Below are 21,009 nucleotides of genomic sequence, written 5' to 3' on the forward strand. Positions count from 1 at the left end.
CCTAGTCCAAGTGATCCAATTTTCTCACTGACCAATTTCAGATCCTTCAGGACCGTGCTTCCTCTTTTACCTGCAGGCAGGAAAAAGGACTTGCGTGAATGGAACTCAGAGCGACATTCTCTAAGCCATGCCAACTTTCTCTCAGATGAGACATCTATATCCCTAAGAGTACAGAAAACCCTAGAATAGAACTATGATCAATAGAGGACAGAATCATGTGCTATCATTCCTGGAGTATTTTTTTTTTTTTTTGGTAAAAAGCAAAGGATTCCTGTGTTATAGAGAGAAACCAGATTATATCATTCCTTATTAAAACATAACCACCAAAATAAAAACGTACACAAGCCCAGGGCTATGAACTCCCAGTGGATCTACTTCAGGAAGTTCTGCTGATGTTCTGAACACGTACTGCTGGCTAAACACCAGCTGGCTATGATAGGGTGATGTCCACATTTGCTCCTTAAATCCTCAGAAATATTGTCCCAGTGATGTAGGTGGGTTTTCTATCTATCCGTTGCTTTCATTGGTTAATTAATAAAGAAAACTGCCTTGGCCCTTTGATAGGACAGAAAGTTAGGTAGGCAGAGTAGACAGAACAGAATGCTGGGAGAAAGAAGCAGATTCAGGCAGACGCAATAGCCCTCCTCTCCAAGATGGACACAGGTTAAGATCCTTCCCCGTAAGCCACCACCTCGTGGTGCTACACTCATTAATAGAAATGGGTTAATCAAGATATGAGAGTTAGCCAGTAAGAGGCTAGAGCTAATGGGCCAGGCAGTGTTTAAAAGAATACAGTTTCCATGTAATTATTTTGGGTAAAGCTAGCCGGTGGCTGGGAGCCCTCCCAGGTGGCGGGAAGTGGCCCGCTGCTCCTTCTACATCCCTGGGTGGGGATAGGCTCGGTTGGGAAGGGACAGGACAGCACAGTTTAAGTAGCTTGCTACCCTCCGCCTGGCTTGCAATCTCTCTTCTTTGTGCATACAAAGAGTCTAACACAAGCTCCGATGATAGAGTGATTATGACAATGGCTCTATCATAGAACTTCTTTAAACACTAAGTTATTCTATGGGTCCATGAGACACGACCTACAAGTTACAAATGTCCTGTCTCGGAACGGCACAGCACCTAACACCCATCCTAGGCTGACAATGTTCCAATCAAAACTCTTCTGGAGATGCCTCACCTACGAGCCATCCCAGTCCAGCAGCATGCTGGGGACGTGTTACCTTCCCCAGTGACCAGTATGTTGATAAAACAGAGGCACAGGCATACTGCAGCCACAGAAAAGTCAAACCAAATTTTGATGTATATCACTTCAGTATAAAATCTTTTTTTTTTTTGGATTTTTTGAGACAGGGTTTCTCCGTAGCTTTTGGTTCCTGTCCTGGAACTAGCTCTTGTAGACCAGGCTGGCCTCGAACTCACAGAGATCCACCCTGCCTCTGCCTCCCGAGTGCTGGGATTAAAGGCGTGCGCCCCCACCGCCCGGCTCAGTATAAAATCTTAAAATTATATATGTATACTATTCATAGTCTAAACCATTTAAAAGGTCAGTTTCCTAAAGATATTTCGATAGTATAGCAAAGGAGAATACAAAATGGTGGAGAACACTGACTACATTAAGAAATGAAGAGAACAGCACACTATTGTATATATCTTATTAAAATATTGTGTATCTTATTAAAATACTGTATATCTTATTAAAATTAGGATTTTCTACAATCAACCGACACTAATCCTATCACATGTAATGGCCAGATTTTTTTTGTCACTCTGACATAAGCTCGTCATCTAGGAAGACTAAACAGTCAACTAGCCTGTAGGGTAAGGCTGTGGGACATTTTCTTGATTAATGGTTGATGTAGCAGGGCCCAGTTCCCTGTGAGCAGTGCCACACCTGGACAGGTGGGACTAGGTTATATCAAAAAGCAAGCCCTGGGGAGTAAGCCAGTAAGCAGTGTTCCTCCACGGCTTGGCCTGTCTCAGTTCCTGCCGAGTCCCCTTTGTGAAGAACTACAAGTGTAAGCTGAAATAATCCCATTTTTCCTCAACTGACTTTTGGTCATGGTATATTATCACAGCAATGCACACCATGCTTATCTGGAAACAACAAAACAAACAACAACAACAAACCTGGAGTATCAAATACTCACTCTCCGCGGCATCTGTTAATGAAGGGGCACCTGCCAGGGAGCTCAGACCGCTCCTTAGGGGGGGTATGTCAGAAAGTGAGGCCAGACTCCCCACTTGCTTCCTAGGTTCACTTCTCCTAACAGGAAGCAATCGACAGTTAAATGACAATTTCAGACCTTTTCACTGTAGTCTTAGTCTGTAAACATAAACAAGCAATGTAAAGCACTTATATATTCATGTAGTGGCTGGAAATGAAGATTTCACAGATCAGCCATAAAGCCTACCTATGGGACAATACAGAATACAGACATCTGTGGTCCAGCACACACACTGCTCAGAAGCTGCAGAGTCCTCTGACTGTGAGGGGCTTCTCATCAACTTCATGCATTCCAGTCAGCTCGCTCCTAACTTCCTAGGCACTGCCATCAGGGCCTACACTGGCCACCCTCTCCATTCTGCTGACAACTCCCTGGAGTCCACCACAAGGCATCACTCCAGGAATGCTCTGTTACATTATTCTAACTCTGGGTGTTTCCTTACACTAACATGCACGCACACTAGCAAGCACACATGCACAAACTGAAACCCTGAAGCAGCTCCTATCACATGGCGGACACCTGATAATAGGCTCATCTGGTGAAAATGGTTCATACCTGATGCCTTCAATAATCCTGGCATTATATAACATACTAAGTTTCACTGACACAAAATCAGATTTCTGGATTCAATAATTATATAGTTATCAGATCATTAGTTTCAAAATATAGAAATTTTGTTTTTAAACCATAAGTCAGATGATCCGAAGAAGTTTACTCACCAACCGTATGTTTTTTCTGGCTTGGGAATGGGATCATCAAAGAAAGAATCTCCTTCTGCATCGTCTTCATCTGGACAAAGAGCACTTCTGTCTTTGGTGTCTTGAGTGCTGCTGCTCAGGAAGGATGCAATTCTCGTCTCGGGGGCCAGCGAGTGCAGGCTGCTCCTGCTCTTTGGCTCTGACAAGGAGACACTGGTCTCACTGCTGGTCTTCTAAGAAAGAGGGAGGGACAGGTCTCCGTGGTGATAAACTTCTAAGATATGATAAACAACAGCCACCGCAGCGGTGTGTGCGCACATGTGTCTATGTGTGGGTGTGTATCTGAGTGTGTGCACGCCTGTGTCTATGTGTGGGTGTGTATCTGAGTGTGCGCACGCCTGTGTCTATGTGTGGGTGTGTATCTGAGTGTGCGCACGCCTGTGTCTATGTGTGGGTGTGTATCTGAGTGTGTGCACGCCTGTGTCTATGTGTGGGTGTGTATCTGAGTGTGCGCACATGTGTCTATGTGTGGGTGTGTATCTGAGTGTGCGCACATGTGTCTATGTGTGGGTGTGTATCTGAGTGTGCGCACATGTGTCTATGTGTGGCTGTGTATCTGAGTGTGTGCACATGTGTCTATGTGTGGGTGTGTATCTGAGTGTGTCACGCCTGTGTCTATGTGTGGGTGTGTATCTGAGTGTGTGCACATGTGTCTATGTGTGAGTGTGTATCTGAGTGTGTGCACGCCTGTGTCTATGTGTGGGTGTGTATCTGAGTGTGTCACGCCTGTGTCTGTGTGGGTGTGTATCTGAGTGTGTGCACATGTGTCTATGTGTGGGTGTGTATCTGAGTGTGTGCACATGTGTCTATGTGTGGGTGTGTATCTGAGTGTGTGCACATGTGTCTATGTGTGGGTGTGTATCTGAGTGTGCGCACATGTGTCTATGTGTGGGTGTGTATCTGAGTGTGTGCACGCCTGTGTCTATGTGTGGGTGTGTATCTGAGTGTGTGCACATGTGTCTATGTGTCGGTGTGTATCTGAGTGTGCGCACATGTGTCTATGTGTGGGTGTGTATCTGAGTGTGTGCACGCCTGTGTCTATGTGTGGGTGTGTATCTGAGTGCGCACATGTGTCTATGTGTGGGTGTGTATCTGAGTGTGTGCACGCCTGTGTCTATGTGTGGGTGTGTATCTGAGTGTGTCACGCCTGTGTCTATGTGTGGGTGTGTATCTGAGTGTGTCACGCCTGTGTCTATGTGTGGGTGTGTATCTGAGTGTGCGCACATGTGTCTATGTGTGGGTGTGTATCTGAGTGTGTGCATACCTGTGTCTATGTGTGGGTGTGTATCTGAGTGTGCGCACATGTGTCTATGTGTGGGTGTGTATCTGAGTGTGTGTCACACCTGTGTCTATGTGTGGGTGTGTATCTGAGTGTGCGCACATGTGTCTATGTGTGGGTGTGTATCTGAGTGTGTGCACGCCTGTGTCTATGTGTGGGTGTGTATCTGAGTGTGTCACGCCTGTGTCTATGTGTGGGTGTGTATCTGAGTGTGTGCACATGTGTCTATGTGTGGGTGTGTATCTGAGTGTGTGCACGCCTGTGTCTATGTGTGGGTGTGTATCTGAGTGTGTGCACATGTGTCTATGTGTGGGTGTGTATCTGAGTGTGCGCACATGTGTCTATGTGTGGGTGTGTATCTGAGTGTGTGCACGCCTGTGTCTATGTGTGGGTGTGTATCTGAGTGTGTCACGCCTGTGTCTATGTGTGGGTGTGTATCTGAGTGTGTGCACATGTGTCTATGTGTGGGTGTGTATCTGAGTGTGTGCACATGTGTCTATGTGTGGGTGTGTATCTGAGTGTGTGTCACACCTGTGTCTATGTGTGGGTGTGTATCTGAGTGTGCGCACATGTGTCTATGTGTGGGTGTGTATCTGAGTGTGTGCACGCCTGTGTCTATGTGTGGGTGTGTATCTGAGTGTGTCACGCCTGTGTCTATGTGTGGGTGTGTATCTGAGTGTGTGCACATGTGTCTATGTGTGGGTGTGTATCTGAGTGTGTGCACATGTGTCTATGTGTGGGTGTGTATCTGAGTGTGTGCACATGTGTCTATGTGTGGGTGTGTATCTGAGTGTGCGCACATGTGTCTATGTGTGGGTGTGTATCTGAGTGTGTGCACGCCTGTGTCTATGTGTGGGTGTGTATCTGAGTGTGCGCACATGTGTCTATGTGTGGGTGTGTATCTGAGTGTGCGCACATGTGTCTATGTGTGGGTGTGTATCTGAGTGTGTGCACGCCTGTGTCTATGTGTGGGTGTGTATCTGTGTGCGCACATGTGTCTATGTGTGGGTGTGTATCTGAGTGTGTGCACGCCTGTGTCTATGTGTGGGTGTGTATCTGAGTGTGTCACGCCTGTGTCTATGTGTGGGTGTGTATCTGAGTGTGTCACGCCTGTGTCTATGTGTGGGTGTGTATCTGAGTGTGCGCACATGTGTCTATGTGTGGGTGTGTATCTGAGTGTGTCACGCCTGTGTCTATGTGTGGGTGTGTATCTGAGTGTGTGCACATGTGTCTATGTGTGGGTGTGTATCTGAGTGTGTGCACATGTGTCTATGTGTGGGTGTGTATCTGAGTGTGCGCACATGTGTCTATGTGTGGGTGTGTATCTGAGTGTGCGCACATGTGTCTATGTGTGGGTGTGTATCTGAGTGTGTGCACGCCTGTGTCTATGTGTGGGTGTGTATCTGAGTGTGTGCATACCTGTGTCTATGTGTGGGTGTGTATCTGAGTGTGCGCACATGTGTCTATGTGTGGGTGTGTATCTGAGTGTGTGTCACACCTGTGTCTATGTGTGGGTGTGTATCTGAGTGTGCGCACATGTGTCTATGTGTGGGTGTGTATCTGAGTGTGCGCACATGTGTCTATGTGTGGGTGTGTATCTGAGTGTGTGCACATGTGTCTATGTGTGGGTGTGTATCTGAGTGTGTGCACATATGTCTATGTGTGGGTGTGTTTCTGAGTGTGCGCACATGTGTCTATGTGTGGGTGTGTATCTGAGTGTGTGCACATGTGTCTATGTGTGGGTGTGTATCTGAGTGTGCGCACATGTGTCTATGTGTGGGTGTGTATCTGAGTGTGTGCACATGTGTCTATGTGTGGGTGTGTATCTGAGTGTGCGCACATGTGTCTATGTGTGGGTGTGTATCTGAGTGTGTGCACGCCTGTGTCTATGTGTGGGTGTGCATCTGAGTGTGCGCACATGTGTCTATGTGTGGGTGTGTATCTGAGTGTGCGCACATGTGTCTATGTGTGGGTGTGTATCTGAGTGTGCACGCCTGTGTCTATGTGTGGGTGTGTATCTGAGTGTGCGCACATGTGTCTATGTGTGGGTGTGTATCTGAGTGTGCACGCCTGTGTCTATGTGTGGGTGTGTATCTGATTGTGCGCACATGTGTCTATGTGTGGGTGTGTATCTGAGTGTGCACGCCTGTGTCTATGTGTGGGTGTGTATCTGAGTGTGTGCACGCCTGTGTCTGCCCTTTAGCAGCAGGAACGGCAGTGTAGTCCTATGCTTTCCCACTTTATCCCCGGGCTTCCTGACATGGGCAACTTTCCAATGACAAAATGTTAAAGCAGACGTTCACACTGTTTCTTCTAACTGAAAACACTTTACTGTGCCTACCCGGGTGTTCAGCAATGCTCCCATTTATAAACAGCGTCCTCTTTCCATCCTATGTCACTGCTGCATAAAATATCTTTTAAATTCTTTTTTTAAAAATATTTATTTATTATGTATACAATATTCTGTCTGTGTATGCCTGAAGGCCAGAAGAGGGTGCCAGACCTCTTTACAGATGGTTGTGAGCCACCATGTGGTTGCCGGGAATTGAACTCAGGACCTTTGGAAGAGCAGGCAATGCTCTTAACCACTGAGCCATCTCTCCAGCCCTGCATAAAATATCTTAACACATTTCAACTTCAAACCAGGAGAGAGCACTAAAGTTATGACTATGTCATAAAAATCACCTAAACTGCACTATTCGTCAAGAGACAGCAGTTTTCTACCCAGCACCAATGACAGCCTCAAGGGGAAATGCGCAGCCTTCGAATGCTCACGTTTCCAACAAGCAGATGCTGACTGTAACAGTGACCTTAATTCAGGTTTGCTGGGCTACTTATTAACCTGTACTTCCTGTAATATCCACAAGCAGGCACATAAATCTTCTATGTATCTTCAACCAAGGCTGAAAACAAACACACTTCCATTCCGGTTCCACTGACACAGAGCCAAGGCTAGCAGGAGCTATCTCGGTGACTGGTTTACTTTGACCACCACAGTACAGTTTTAGCCTATACCTGGTCTGGTCTTTTTTTCCCCCCTTTTTTGGAGACAGGGTTTCTCTGTGTAGCTCTGGCTGTCCTGAACTCACTCTGTAGACCAGGCTGACCTCGAACTCACAGAGATCCACCTGCCTCTGCCTCCCTGAGTGCTGGGATTAAAGGTGTGTACCACTATTGCCTGGTTTTATCTATTTCAATAACAAAAATAATGCCAGTGTAACAGCAGTGGCTAACAATTGTGGAGAATACGCAAATGCTTCAAGTGTTGTGCCTCACTCAATCTTTAGACCACGCATATAAGATGTGCTATCTGTACGGATTCTAAAAAGGAACGCAAAGGCAATTTATTTAACTTGTTAAGACCCCAGGTCAGCTAAATAGTAAAATGAGGATCAGATTAGCTCTCCCTTTTTGAGACAAGGACTCACACAACACAGGTGGCTTTGAAGTTGCTGTACAGCTGAGGATGACCTTGAGCAGATTTCCTTGCCTCTTGCCTCCCAATGGCTGGGATTACAGGAGTTTGCCACCACATCCAGCCAAGGTTAGTTCTTAATACTCGGGTAATACCATTAGGTCGAGTTATATGAAACTGCATTTGGTGTGGATTGAAAGGACAATTCCAAAGGGCTGACCTTATATACTATAGAGTGTAATATCATAAAGACCCCTGTGCTGCTCCAGAAAAAGCAGTCACCTAAAATAAGGAATCTGGAAAGTGCCTGTCCTGGGTCATTAACTGTGTGATCTTAGGGAATGCTTTCAGACATGAATTTCGTCAAGAATTAAATTAGTCAGTATGTATACCGTAAATTACAAACAGGCTGGGACAGAGCAGATTAGCAGCAAGGTAAGAAGCTGGGCTATGCAGAAGTGGAGTAGACTAACACAAAAGAACTACATAGGGGTTGTTCTATTTTCCCACATGCACACGGATGTTTGTAGACTTAAGGCTTTGGTTAGTTGCCAGAGGCAAGACATGATGTAGCTATATAGTTTGTGGGCTATTAGCAGTGATAAAGCTAACTGCTGGGGGAACTGTTTGAACAGTACAGGAAACTTCCAAGGAGGTACTTTAAGAACTTCCTCACTACTTTCTTCAAGCTGTCCTGGTGTTGTGAAATACAGAAGTGTAGTATGTTTACATATACTTACATCAGATTCAGGTCAGTTTCCATTTCTGATTTAAACATGTTTTAATAACTGATTTTTCAGAGGCATTACAAATAAATAACTTGAGACTTACGATATTTAAACACATTCACTGAGGTTGAGGTGGTGACCCCTGCCTTCAGAACTTGCTGAGAAAGCTTAACAGGGCCAGGGCAGAGTGAGACAAACACAAAGCAACATCTCAGGCAGGTCAGTGACCGCAGGCCACGCTGTCCTCCTGGAGCTCAAGTGTACACAGACACAGGACCCTGAAGAGCTTGGGGACTAGTGCTTGTCCATGAGTGCTGTCCGGCTGGCTGCAGTGGCATTCTTACTAGTGATGCAAGGTCCAGCTCTATACGTTTCATGGAGGACATTATGGTATGACATAATGTATTTTTAAAATGACAGAATATTTATTTTATTCTAAACATACAGTTGTATCTATGAAGCTAAAAACTTTCAAATCAACCGGCTCTGCAATGGTGCTCAAAATCAACTCCTACACCACCCAGGAGGGCGTCGACAGACACAGAGCAGACTGCCAGAGGGATATGGGAAAGACCATCTCCCAGGCTTGCCTAACACCAACAGAAGCCAAGAGAGATGCCTTTCCTTCTGCCCTGCATGAAGACTGGGGAACAGGTGCCATGTTTCAAGCTCCCAGCATATACTCTGGTACAGAAGCTGAGGAAAGTCACAGACGTCTATCATACGACACTTAGCCTTCGTCATTTTATAAAAATGCAAAGACTTACTGAACAGCACTGCATCAGCCATTCCCTTCGATGGAGCTGTATGGTAAATTATGATAAAAGTTTTTCAAAATTTAGTATGATTAATTTTTCCAGTAAAACACATAATCAAAAATTCAATCATTTAAAAAATTAATTTTAAAAAGTAATAGAAAATTAAATTCAGAGAAAGGTTTCACAATGGAAAATACTGTCTAGTAGCCAAAAATAGAATTATTGCTACAATGTCTTTTTTTTCATATATTTATTAAGTATACAGTATTCTGTCTGTGTGTATGCCTGCAGACCAGAAGAGGGCACCAGATCTCATTACAGATGGTTGTGGGCTACCATGTGGTTGCTGGGAATTGAACTCAGGACCTTTGGAAGAGCAGCAGTGCTCTTAACCACTGAGCCATCTTTCCAGCCCTTGTTACAATATATTTAGGAACCTAAAAAAGGGCTTAGGTGTGGCTCTAAGGTAAGAGGACTTGGCCAGCACAAAGGCCTCAATTCTCAGTACTGAGGGGAAAAGGATAATGTAATTTATGTTTCCAAAATGAAAGCTTAATGTGCACTGTTGCTAAGGAGACAAACTGTCCCAGCTTTGCAAACACCTCAAATATTTATCTGCAATATTCCCTTTCCACACCTGGCCTCTCTCACCCTCTGCCACCTCCTCCACTTTGCCAAAGGCAGCTTTGGATTCATGACTGACTTAGGAAGTTTACTTTTAGGACTTCTAATATTTACTAACAAAGTATTGAAAAAAAATTATTACTATTAAAATGGGCACTGTACTTATAAGGTTTAATTTGTTCCCCAAAGACTGTAGAACTCTAGAAGCCCACAGCGAAATCTTTAAATCTTTAAATACCTCCAGTGTTACAGAATATTATTTTAAGATGTCTTACATTTGTTTATGCTGTGGAAGATTTAATGATACAAAGATGTGCTGCAGTCTTTTCTGTTGCATTTGTCCAACTCTGTGAAGCAGTGTTAGTTTGACTGTCTAAAACACCTGATGGTCTAATAAAGAGCTGAACAGCCAATACTGAGGGAGGAGAAAGGATAGGCTAGGCGGGGTTGGGAGGCAGAGAGAATAAATAGAAGGAGAAGGCACAAGAGAGATCAAGGAATGCAAAAGAAGGGGCCAGCCAGCCGGTCACAGAGTAAGAGTGACAGTCAGGTTACAGAAGTAAGAAAAGGAAAAGGCCCAGAGGCAAAAGATCGATGGGATAATTTAAGAAAAGTCGGTTAGAAATAAGCCAAGCTAAGGACAGGCATTTATAACAAGCAATAAGACTCCATGTATGACTTCTTTGGAAGGTGGGTGGAGGGTCCCCCAAAAAGTCAAAAGAGTAAAACAGTCAACAACACTCCAGTCTTCCTAGAGAAACATTCTTCCCACCAGGAGCTATCTAAGTCTTACATCAGCAGAACCATGGCCTTCTGGAGCTACAAGACAGAAAGGCTGGCCCCTGCAAAGGTGTCTCAACCTTGTTCCCTCAGCCCTCTCGTCCCTAGCAGCTCAGACTCATAGGAGGACCAGTGTGAAGAGGTCAAGTTCAGTGCCAGTTTCCAACAATCTATCTACCATTCACTCAGCATCATGTTGGGGAATGAATGAGGAGAAAGAGTCACACTCAGTATAGAAAATCCTGAGGGGGTAGCCAGACACAAACAAACCTAGCCTGAAAGACATACACAATGTGATTGTGACCAATGTTCAAAGTCAACATAAAGTTGAATTTATTCAAGAATTCTGAAAAGGAACAAACTACTTCTGAAATATATTATTAAGATTTGAAAGCAAGTCGGGCGATGGTGGCGCACGCCTTTAATCCCAGCACTCGGGAGGCAGAGGCAGGCGGATCTCTGTGAGTTCGAGACCAGCCTGGTCTACAGAGCTAGTTCCAGGACAGGCTCCAAAGCCACAGAGAAACCCTGTCTTGAAAAAGCAAAAAAAAAAAAAAAAGATTTGAAAGCAAAAGTGCCTCCATCTGCATTACCCGGGAAACTAGTGAGGACAGCTTCCCATACAACATCAGTGCACGATACAAAGCGCTGCATCCTAGAACTGGAGGTGCTTCAGCAGGAAAGGGGCTGCACAGAAAACCTGAGGCCTTAAAGTTCTACCCCACCCCAGTGTTGTCAGAGAGTAAACAAAACCATCTTGGTTTGCTTTTCCAGTCAAATGGTAAAGACCCAGCAAGCAGAGCTTCTGCCAAGTCTGCTATGATTACTTCCTGCTGAGTCTCTGAGACAGGGTCTCACTCTATAGTTCAGGCTGACCTGGAACTCACCACATAAGCCTAGACTGACTCTGAACTATCAACACTCCAACCTTTACTTTCAAGTGCTAAGAAACAGGCACACATCACTACACCTAGCTGTTCTAGTTTTTTACATTTATTATATTAAGAACCATTTTTATTAATTCTTTTGAGAATTTCATATAATGTATTTTGAACATATTCAACCCCTCTCCTCCCTTCCCATTTAAATGAGTTTCCTTCTCCCGCAACAGCCTACACTGGGTCCAGTTTATGTTGTCCAACCAGTCTTAGGAGTAGGTTTCCTAATATTAATTTCTCAGACAACTGACATACTGTTTGTCAAACAAAATGGTAATACAAAGATATAATCACAGGCACTGCTTTGAAACTGTGAGTAGATGGCTTTAAGGCTCGGTCTTTTTTGGCCAGTAAGCTGTCTCAGCAATCAAGCACCTGCCCCTAGCCTGCTCCCAGGACCCATATGATGGAAGAAGGGCCCAATCAAGTTGTTCTCTGACTTCATGTGTACTGTGGTACATGTTCAACTACACAAACACACATAATATTCTTACATGTAAAAAAATCTAATTCATTAAAGAATTCCTCATTTAATTTTTACTCTCTGTATTCTGAATCTATCCAGTCTATTGTTGAAAACAAAAACAAAACCTTTTTACCGAAGTTATTACTTGACGACCTTACACGCATCAGCTATACTTACACATGCATGTACACAAGCACACATATATTTAAATATCTGCTCTTTATTTCTTGAGACAGGACTCAGTACTGTAGCCCTAATGGCCATGCTTCTGTCTCCAGAGGGCTGAGATTACAGAAGTACATGGTCACACTGCGATTACTTACGGATAATTCAGAAGTGTACTCCCAGTATTAACAAGGGCTTTGAGCCTCTAAATGAACAGCTGCCCACAGCCTGCCTCACAGTTCCAGAGCTCAATGGGAAACAGTTCCCTAGGCTTTCTTGCTTTAGCTCGACTCCTGAATCACACACTTGCATGCACACTTTGTGCCTATTAAAGCATGGATGAGGTTTCTGCAGTTGCATATGACTTGGGAAATGGCACTCACCCGCCACTGGCATTTTGGTGGGCATAACCCCAACCACTACATGCAACTAGGTATCCTGATTAAGCTATTAAGAATGTTCTGGAAATTGAAAACTTACTGCATGCAGAGGGCAAAGCAAAAGGCAGAGGAAGGGAGTGAAAGGATTACCTATCTAAGGCTGGAAAAGGCAATGCTGAGATCCACACCGATTACAAAAGCAGTTCAGAAATAAGGTCAGAGAAGAAAAGGGAAAAGGGATTTCCAAGTGACTGAAGAGACATTCTGGACTCAAGAAGCACAATAACGAAACAAGCCCACTAGACTCTCAGTCCCCCTCAAGTTAGAAAGCACTTGAAGGCTAAAGTCTGGCCCCACCAAGGCTATGTCACACGACACAGAGGGAAACCACGTCTCTCAGTATGCACTGGTTTTATACACTAATTTACTCAAAATGTTTTAAGTTAAAGACCTAAGAACTACTAAGGTTATAAAAACTCAGTACTGTAAAACATGCATCAAACTTAAATATTCAAAAAAGCCAATTCAATGAATCTTAAAAACACAAACCAAAGTTAATATCCTTAGCAGTCTCAAGGTATCCCGCCTCTCCAGTTAGACTGTGAGTTCAAACAGTCACTTTCACTATGCAAACGTTCCAAAAGTACTTACTGGACAATGGAACATCTTTTCATTGAACAATGCATGAAGAACAATTAATAGAAAGAGTTTTGCCTTTGGAATCACTACAACTAAAAAGCCAGTTAACAGAGAAAATCTTATAAAAAGGGCTTTCTTTTAGAAGTTTTAACTTAGGACAATGTCTGTGCATCAGACTCCTCACAGGATGGATGGACCTCTGAGAACAAAAATTAAATCACTGTGCCTCATTCCAATACACGCTTTTCACCTAGCTGAAACTGAGATTGTTTTGGTTTTATGCAGTGTGCTTTCCCACACACTTTTGCACCTTGTTTCTTGTTTTCATTACTGAGGACTGAACCCGGCCTCAGTGCATGCTAGTCCAGTGCTCCACCACTCGACTATGTCCCCAGCCTATTCACTGATGATTTAGACACGATCACACTGAATTGCCTGGGCTGGCCTTCAAGTGCAGACCTCCTTCACCCTCTCAAGGAGCTCAGACAGGCCTGTGCGACTAGGTCTGGTCTCACATCTGTTAACATGACAGTAATGTTTAAAAAGAAAGCTTAGAACCCAGGCTAGCAGGAGGCCCGTCTACGCACAGGCTGCTTTTCTTTCTGCTCTCATGCATGTTACCTTGTCACCAGACTTCTGCCCGCTTGTCTTCTTCTTACCTTGTCCTTTATACCTTGGTATCTGAGCATGAGAATAAAATGACATTTTACCATAAAATATAAATCTTTAAAAATAAACTAACTCATTAGCAAACTAATAAAGATTCCTATTAGACAGTATCTGTAAATGGACAAGCTAACACATTCCTCTCCAAAGCCGGCTGCTTTTGAAGGCATGTTTCCAATAGGTCAGCTTCCTTCCGTGTGTGCAGCTTGTCTCCTTCCACACTGCACTCAATTCCCTTGCACACTGGCCTGGAATCCCAAGCAGCTTGCCGAGGGCTTGTCTAGCTTGACTTGACCTTCCTCAGGAGCACACAAAGCTGGTTCCTAAATGCTGGGTCTAATCCTTAGCTACAGCTTGCTAGTGTCCCTCACACTTACACTTTCACCCTGCTGGCTCACAAAGTGGATGAGGACTCAACAAGCAGAGCTGGGAGAACTTAGGTATACAATGGGACTGACAGAGTGACAAAGCGAGATGTACTGTAAACAGATCCCAGGCCCCACCAGCTAGCAAGGATCTCAGGTATTTCACAAGGGGCTACTCCAACCCCAGCTCGTGACACGGGACTACACTGAAATGAAAGGTGGCAGACATGTAATACCCCAAGCCCAGGAGACACAGGCCATTACACACTAGCCTATGAGATTGTTCTTCTCTAAGAATTCACAGCAACATTTCTTAAGACTGAAACACTCAGTGTCATCATCACAATGCTAGAATAGAGCGTGCAGTAACAGATTTTATTATGGTTTCTCTTGAGGATATACCTTACATGGAATGTCAGTACCACTGCTAAAAATAATCTATGAGGAAGTGAATTTTCCAAGCAGCTCAATGCCTCAAGTATTGATAAGTATATTAATAATACTGGTTTGTTTTCTTTTTTAATAATTTTATTTTATGTGCATTGGTGTGAGGTTGTCAGATCCCAGGGAACTGGAGTTATATTATAGACAGCTGTGAGCTGCCATGTGGGTGCTGAGAATTGAACCTGGGTCCTCTGAAGAGCAGCCAGTGCTCTTAACCACTGAGTCATCCCTGCAGACCCTATGTGTTTTTTTTTAACGTCAGACATTTTCATGGAATACATTTTCCCACAGGCTTTTCCCTCATCATCTGACGGAATCTGTCAAATGTACTCATGGCCTGCTCTGTCATCAGGGCTACAGCCTTCCATTAGCATCAAGAGAAGAAAAATGTTTTAAATGCTCCTCATCTGAAAAGGCCTGGCCATCTCAGAGAGCCACACTAGCAAAATAACCCTGCTCGCTAGAAACATCAAATTTCTTTGGCTTTCAAAGCTTAAAAAGGAACAAATCATCAAAGAACAAGTCACAAATAGCAGTGTCCTCTGCCTAGACACTTAGCAACAAAGTACTCAGCAGTATAGTCACATGCTCCAAAGGTCACCTGATTTAAGATACACGTTTTATCTATAAATTCATGTTCCACCCTGAAACCACATGAAGTCTTGTGTTTGGATGGACTCGATGCCGTCGTTCTATCCCGATGGAAGAGTCACAGAGTGCAATGCTGAACTCTGATGAACTGCAGCACTAGCCGACCCACCCTCCCAAAAATCCTGATTATGTTGAAATCCCAGTCCCTAGGGTAATGACTGTACTAAGTGGGGCCCTTGGAGAGTAATTAAGTCAAAAGAAGGAGCACTGTGCATGGTCTTAAGGACTTTTCTGCGCTCTCCTCCCTTCCCACTACACAAGGATCCAGAAGGTACCAGGAACTGGGCCCACACCGGACACCACAGCTGCCCCTGCCTCCCTCTGTGAGAACTCAGTCCTGCTGTTCATAAGCAGTCAGGAGTGTTTTACGACAGCAGTTTGGATAGACTAAGATAGGACCCAACCCCATTATTTCACATGGCCAAACTAGAACCAATCAGGATGTCCTCTAACCAGCCATGGGACACCATCACTTTTTCATTCAATCTTCTACTACTAAACATATTCAAATGTTCAACTCAATGTTTTTCTTCTTCATGTAGCGTTCCTGAAATCAGGTCTTATGTTTAATACCATGCGTGCACGATACACGCGCGTGCACACACACACATACACACAACCATAGTACACTTTCCTATAAATCTTGCCAAAAATAGTTCTTTAATATTTAAGTACTACCATGATTCCAAATCTGGTCATCTAAAAGCCTGCAAAACTCAACTACAGCCTTTTATATTCTGGAACCTCATGCTCTCCAGCTCAGAGTTTATGCAAAGTAGGGAAAGTCTTCTTACTAATGCAATATAAAAATATTCCAAGAATCAATGTTCTCTAATATACAAAGAGCAAAATATTACCAATGACACAAAAGAAGTAACTTTTAAAAAGTACTTAATCAAAAGAGGGAATTACCTTTAAGAAACTTTAAATGACTTGTTACAAAAGAAAATTTATAGGTAATAGGTAAGAAGAATGAGCAGAGCCCTGGGTGTCTGCCACAGTGCCTGCCTGCTTCTCTGTCCAGCATAGACTCACCTTACTTGGGGTGGAGTTGGCACTTGTTTTTCCTTCAGGTGACTTTGAAGGAGGATGTCCATCGGACAGATCCAATGCACCCTAAAAAAAAAAAATCAGTTTGAACTGAAAATATAACGTGATTATGCCAATGATACCGCAATATTATTTTAGCATTTAAGAACACTATGTTGACATTTCTTCACAAACACCTTGACGAACTTTCTTCTAATTAGAATATACATTTAGCACCCAGATTCAAATTACCTGCAAAGTATTTCCCTTAGCCACCCGATCTGCAGGGTGGGTGCCCAGTCCATCTTTTCATCACTTCTGGAGGCCCATCCCCTTCTTTCTCAACTAACAATGGCTGGGATCCTCAAAGGTCCATTTTTCCTTCCCTGCTTGGATTAGCATCTCTGTTTCATTTTATGTCAGCCAAAAACAATCCAATTACCCATGAACACCTACCCAGGGCTGGTGACATGAGTAACCTGACCAATGGCAGACCAGTCTTCCACAGGAATTAACAATAAATGAACAACTCTCAGGGCAATGCTTTCCATGTTGAATGCCATCTTTACTATCCCATTGCCTCATTTTATAAACGAGGCCACCGAGAGGCAATGTAACATGGCCAAGACCAACAGCTGGTCAGTGAGGAGTGATGATTTGTTTCTAGTCTGGCCCCTGAACGTAACATTTTGAGGACCAACAGCCAAAACAGGCACACAATTGTATCTGCATATTATAATGTTCATTAAACTATGTATATACCATCTCAGCCCATTATGTTTTGTTTTAAAGAACAGCTTCTTTTCATGCAAACATCAATTTATCATGCATGGACTAATCTTCATGACTTAGGGAAAGGGCAGTAAGGTACTTACTTCCCCACTGGTAAGTCCTTTCTCTTTCTGTTGGCAGCGTCTAATCACTTCTAATAATAAGGGTCCACCCACGGTACCTTCTGCTTCAATGATTCCTAAATCTCGGGCTAAGTTCTCCCGACCTTCAAGACCTTGAAGCTAGAAAAGAAGTAAGATTCGGGTGCAGAAAATATAGCGGAAGCAGTCAGGTGGGAAAGGGAGCATTTTAGGAACTTAAAGACATCTCTAAATTCAAAGAGGCTGTGCAGCAAATGAAGTCTGGCCGTTTTGTAGAGCAGCCGTGTTTAAGGCCTCTCCTGACAGCTGTTGGATGACATCTTAGAATCAACCTACAGGAGCATTCCTTTCTTACTTATCAGCTTCAAGTTACACAAAGCAACTCAGATGGCTTCTAGAAAAACAATAAAACAATCTAACAAACAAATAAACAAAAAAATAACCTAAATGTAAGCAACCATGAAGTGTGAGACTCACTGACTTTCAACTTAGTATTCCCTCCGCAGAGATTTCACAGAATAGATGTAAAATCACTTTTCTTACTGTGCTAGTTTCAGGATGGAAAACAGCCAAGGTGAAGTCAAGGTTAAAAAACTGAAGAAATTCTGCCACGAGACTAGCCACTAAACGACCTGTGAAGACCAAGAGAAAGACTCGTGAACAAAGTCTGAAGGACTCCATCTTCTCTGTGACCTGAAGCATTCCACAGGAAGGATGAAGTTTCTAAGTTCTCTACAATCACACATTTCTTTTCGGAATAATTCACTGAAGTATAAAAATCCTGATCTTCCCAGTTTTGTTTTGTTTTGTTTTGTTTTTCTCCCATTTAGGATCATCAATCTGTAACTTTAAGGCAATGTAATATTTGAAAGGTAGATTTCAGTGTTTCACTTTCTATATACTAAGTGGTATATATACATGGTGGTATATTCCTATGAAAAGTCAGCTTCGGACAGGAAGGTCACTGATGGTTAGAGGCCAGCATGGGTCACAGAGGGAGACTATTTTTCTTCCAAATATCAGCAGAATTTTAAAACTCAGAGGCAGGTAAACACACATAACAATAACATCTTACCGTCTTTTGTATTTAAAAACTTTTTCAAGCTCTCATTGACCAAAGGAGTTTTGTTCTGTTAAAAAATAAAAGAAATATTTTAAGTGTTCTATGTTTACCCTAAAATAACTAAAAAGCATACATTGAAGCTCTCTTTTCCCCATAGCAAAAGTTTCCTATTAGCTAGTAAGCAAACGAGAAGTGGAAAGTCCACCCTCAAGAGTGGAGTGGAGGCCAGGCTGAGTGCCAACAGCTGTACTTAGTTATTTTGGCAACAATATAAAGAATTTTTATATTCTTTATATTGCCATTCACAGAAATCATGATTTAGGAGATCCATTTTACAACTGTACTTATGGTAATACTTGCTTTATGCTATTTAATAACTTTTCGAGTTGATAAAACCAAACCGTACATGCAGACAGTTATTTCCAAGCTTTTAAACCATTTTTCATATTGCTGGAGATTAGATTCAAGACCTGGTACAAGACAGGCAAGTACTCTACCCTTGACTATACCACCAGCCTTCAACATAACTGCTTTTGAAATAGTTTGTCTACAAATATTTCTGTGGTATAACTTTAACTCTATATTTCAATATGATAAATTTAAAATGTATCATCTTATATATCTACCACTTGCAACATATACATTTGTAAATCCAAATTAATCAGTAGTAAATGAGATGACTTTGTGGTCATAGGCCAACTTAGTTTTTTTTTTTTTATTACAGATCTGACAAATGTAGTAAAAAACATTTCTTACAAATTAAGTGAGCCTGTGGTGACTGTTCAGAGCGAGGCTAATGTAGACATGATGGGCTTCCTTAAGGAGCCTCACATCTTGCTGATGGAGAAAAAAGGGCACCAATACTTTGGAAAACAGTTTAGAGGGTTGTTTTTTTAGGTTAACATTCTCCTCAGCATGTGGCTAGTCACTCTATTCTTGGGTATTTCTCAAGATAACCCAGACCCCAGCAAAGACCTGGACATGACCGTTCACAGCAGCCGCATCTACAAGCAAAAAATAGAACCCAAAGATGGTGTCAAAGGGTAGAAGGCTACACAAATTATGAGTATCCACTCAGTGACTAATGGAATGACCTACAATTCCTGAATCAGTATTAAATGGAGTAATAAATACACTACTGCATTATGCTGAATAAAAGATCCCAGACAAAAACGTACATAAGTCGTTATACATGGTCCCATTAGTGTGGCTTTGAACATGGTTATGAGGTTGAGGAAGGCAGCTGATAAAGACATAACGTTTAAGGGATTGTAGCTCCATTCTCTTTCTTGGCTATTCAGTTCACATCCTGTAAATGTTTATCAAATCTGACATTTTAAAGTGTGAGTTTACAGGAACAATTATACCCCGTTAAGAATCAACAGGAAAGATGATGTAGAGACAGACAAGCAAGAGGCTGAGGAAGTTAAAGAGATTCAGGACGGTTGCTGAAACTTGGGGTAAACAGAAAAGTCATGCTCCCGTTTAAACACACAGGTTTTACTAATTTTTTTTTTTTTGAGGATAAGTTCGGAGATGCTTTTAAGTAATTGAATGGTCAGATTTTTAACTGGCAGCTCATTGAAACGGTTTCAAGCAGAGCATCTAGCTATGGCCTGTCAGAATTACCGCGGCACTTTAAGGTCCCTCTAACATGCAAAATGATAAAGAAACGGAGCAGAGGTAAAGAAGTAAAATCCTTAGCCGTTCTATCCCCAGTCAGTCATTAAAACTATTTCAAAATAGCTTTGAATCTATTAGCAATTAGGCGTTAGGAAGTACGGTCCCATCAAGGTCTGGTCTGGGGGAAACCTCTTACCTCTACTTTTTCTTGTTCTTCCAGTGCTAAAAACACAGCCGCTCTGAGTTCAGCCTTGAAGAGAAACACACACAACACACGCGTACACAGAATTATTCACGTCAGTTTCCCCACCGTCTAAATGACAAGGCCAGGAGCGAGGGCGCCCGCCACCGAACCGGCGCGGGGAGGTCACGGGCCGCTCGGCGCTCCACGCCCCCGACCCACGGTCTAGGGCCCAGGCCCCACGGCCTGCGCGCCCCGCGCCAGCCGCCCCGCGCCAGCAGCCTCCCGCGCCCGGACAAGCCGCGCGGCCCCGTCGGCCAGCCTGCCCCGCCCCCGCCAGGCTGAAGCCCGGCCTCCCTCCCGCCGCACCTTGATGCGGTTCAGGACGCCGCTGTTCTCCAGCGTCTGCACCAGCAGGTCCCGCAGCTCCGTGTCCTCCTCCGCCACCACCGCGGCCGTCGTCGCCGCCATCTTGGTTCTCCAAGACAACCACCCAAGCCGTGCTAACGGCCAACGGCGGCCGCGCGCGCCCTTGCCGGCGAGCGAGCGCGCAGTCGCGACCCCGCCCCTCACGCCGGGAGGAGACCTAAGTGGGTGGGGCCTCCGGGCATCGTGATGTAGGAGGCGGGGTCTCTGCGTTTCACGACGCGAGGGCGGGGCCTATTGAAGGCGGGGCATCCGAGTGCAGGAGCCGTTTGTGGGCGGGACCACGGGGGCGGGGCGGGGCCGGATTTACCGACGTTCTCTGCGGCTTCTTAACAGAACTGTATTAGGAACGTCATTAAATTGCATCTAATTTCCCGGTTCCGGCGAGAGGAAGAGTCCACCGGGACTGAACCTACCGGCCCAAACCTCCAACTTAGAGGGCGATAGAGAGGCAAGAGCTCTGGGTCGGAGGAGCGAAACAAGCCTCGGGGCGGGGCTAATACTCCTGGTGGGCGGGGTAAACTCTGG

The 21,009-nt window shown here is 44.0% G+C and overlaps 1 protein-coding gene across 4 annotated transcripts in view; it reads right to left on the bottom strand.

Moving 5' to 3' along the window:
* Window positions 1-20,612, bottom strand: part of Cep43 (centrosomal protein 43) — a 29,694-nt gene extending 9,082 nt beyond the window's left edge. Inside the window, exons 1-10 of one of the 4 annotated variants that reach the window (XM_041680349.1) lie at window positions 20,425-20,612; window positions 20,071-20,124; window positions 18,264-18,318; window positions 17,732-17,820; window positions 17,192-17,329; window positions 16,323-16,403; window positions 13,783-13,842; window positions 2,951-3,162; window positions 2,154-2,269; window positions 2-70 (exon numbers count right to left, since the gene is read on the bottom strand). In XM_041680349.1, coding sequence (XP_041536283.1) covers window positions 2-70; window positions 2,154-2,269; window positions 2,951-3,162; window positions 13,783-13,842; window positions 16,323-16,403; window positions 17,192-17,329; window positions 17,732-17,820; window positions 18,264-18,318; window positions 20,071-20,124; window positions 20,425-20,526 — 976 coding nt within the window. In that variant the 5' untranslated portion in view covers window positions 20,527-20,612. The remainder of the gene's footprint in view (window position 1; window positions 71-2,153; window positions 2,270-2,950; window positions 3,163-13,782; window positions 13,843-16,322; window positions 16,404-17,191; window positions 17,330-17,731; window positions 17,821-18,263; window positions 18,319-20,070; window positions 20,125-20,424) is intronic. The other 3 variants (XM_041680346.1, XM_041680348.1, XM_041680347.1) reach the window with 3 other exon arrangements.
* Window positions 20,613-21,009: the final 397 nt, after the last annotated feature.

The sequence above is a fragment of the Microtus oregoni genome, unplaced genomic scaffold, assembly GCF_018167655.1.
Source record: "Microtus oregoni isolate MIOR12 unplaced genomic scaffold, Mior012 000033F_ref0000390, whole genome shotgun sequence".
Classification (NCBI taxonomy): Eukaryota; Metazoa; Chordata; class Mammalia; order Rodentia; family Cricetidae; genus Microtus; species Microtus oregoni.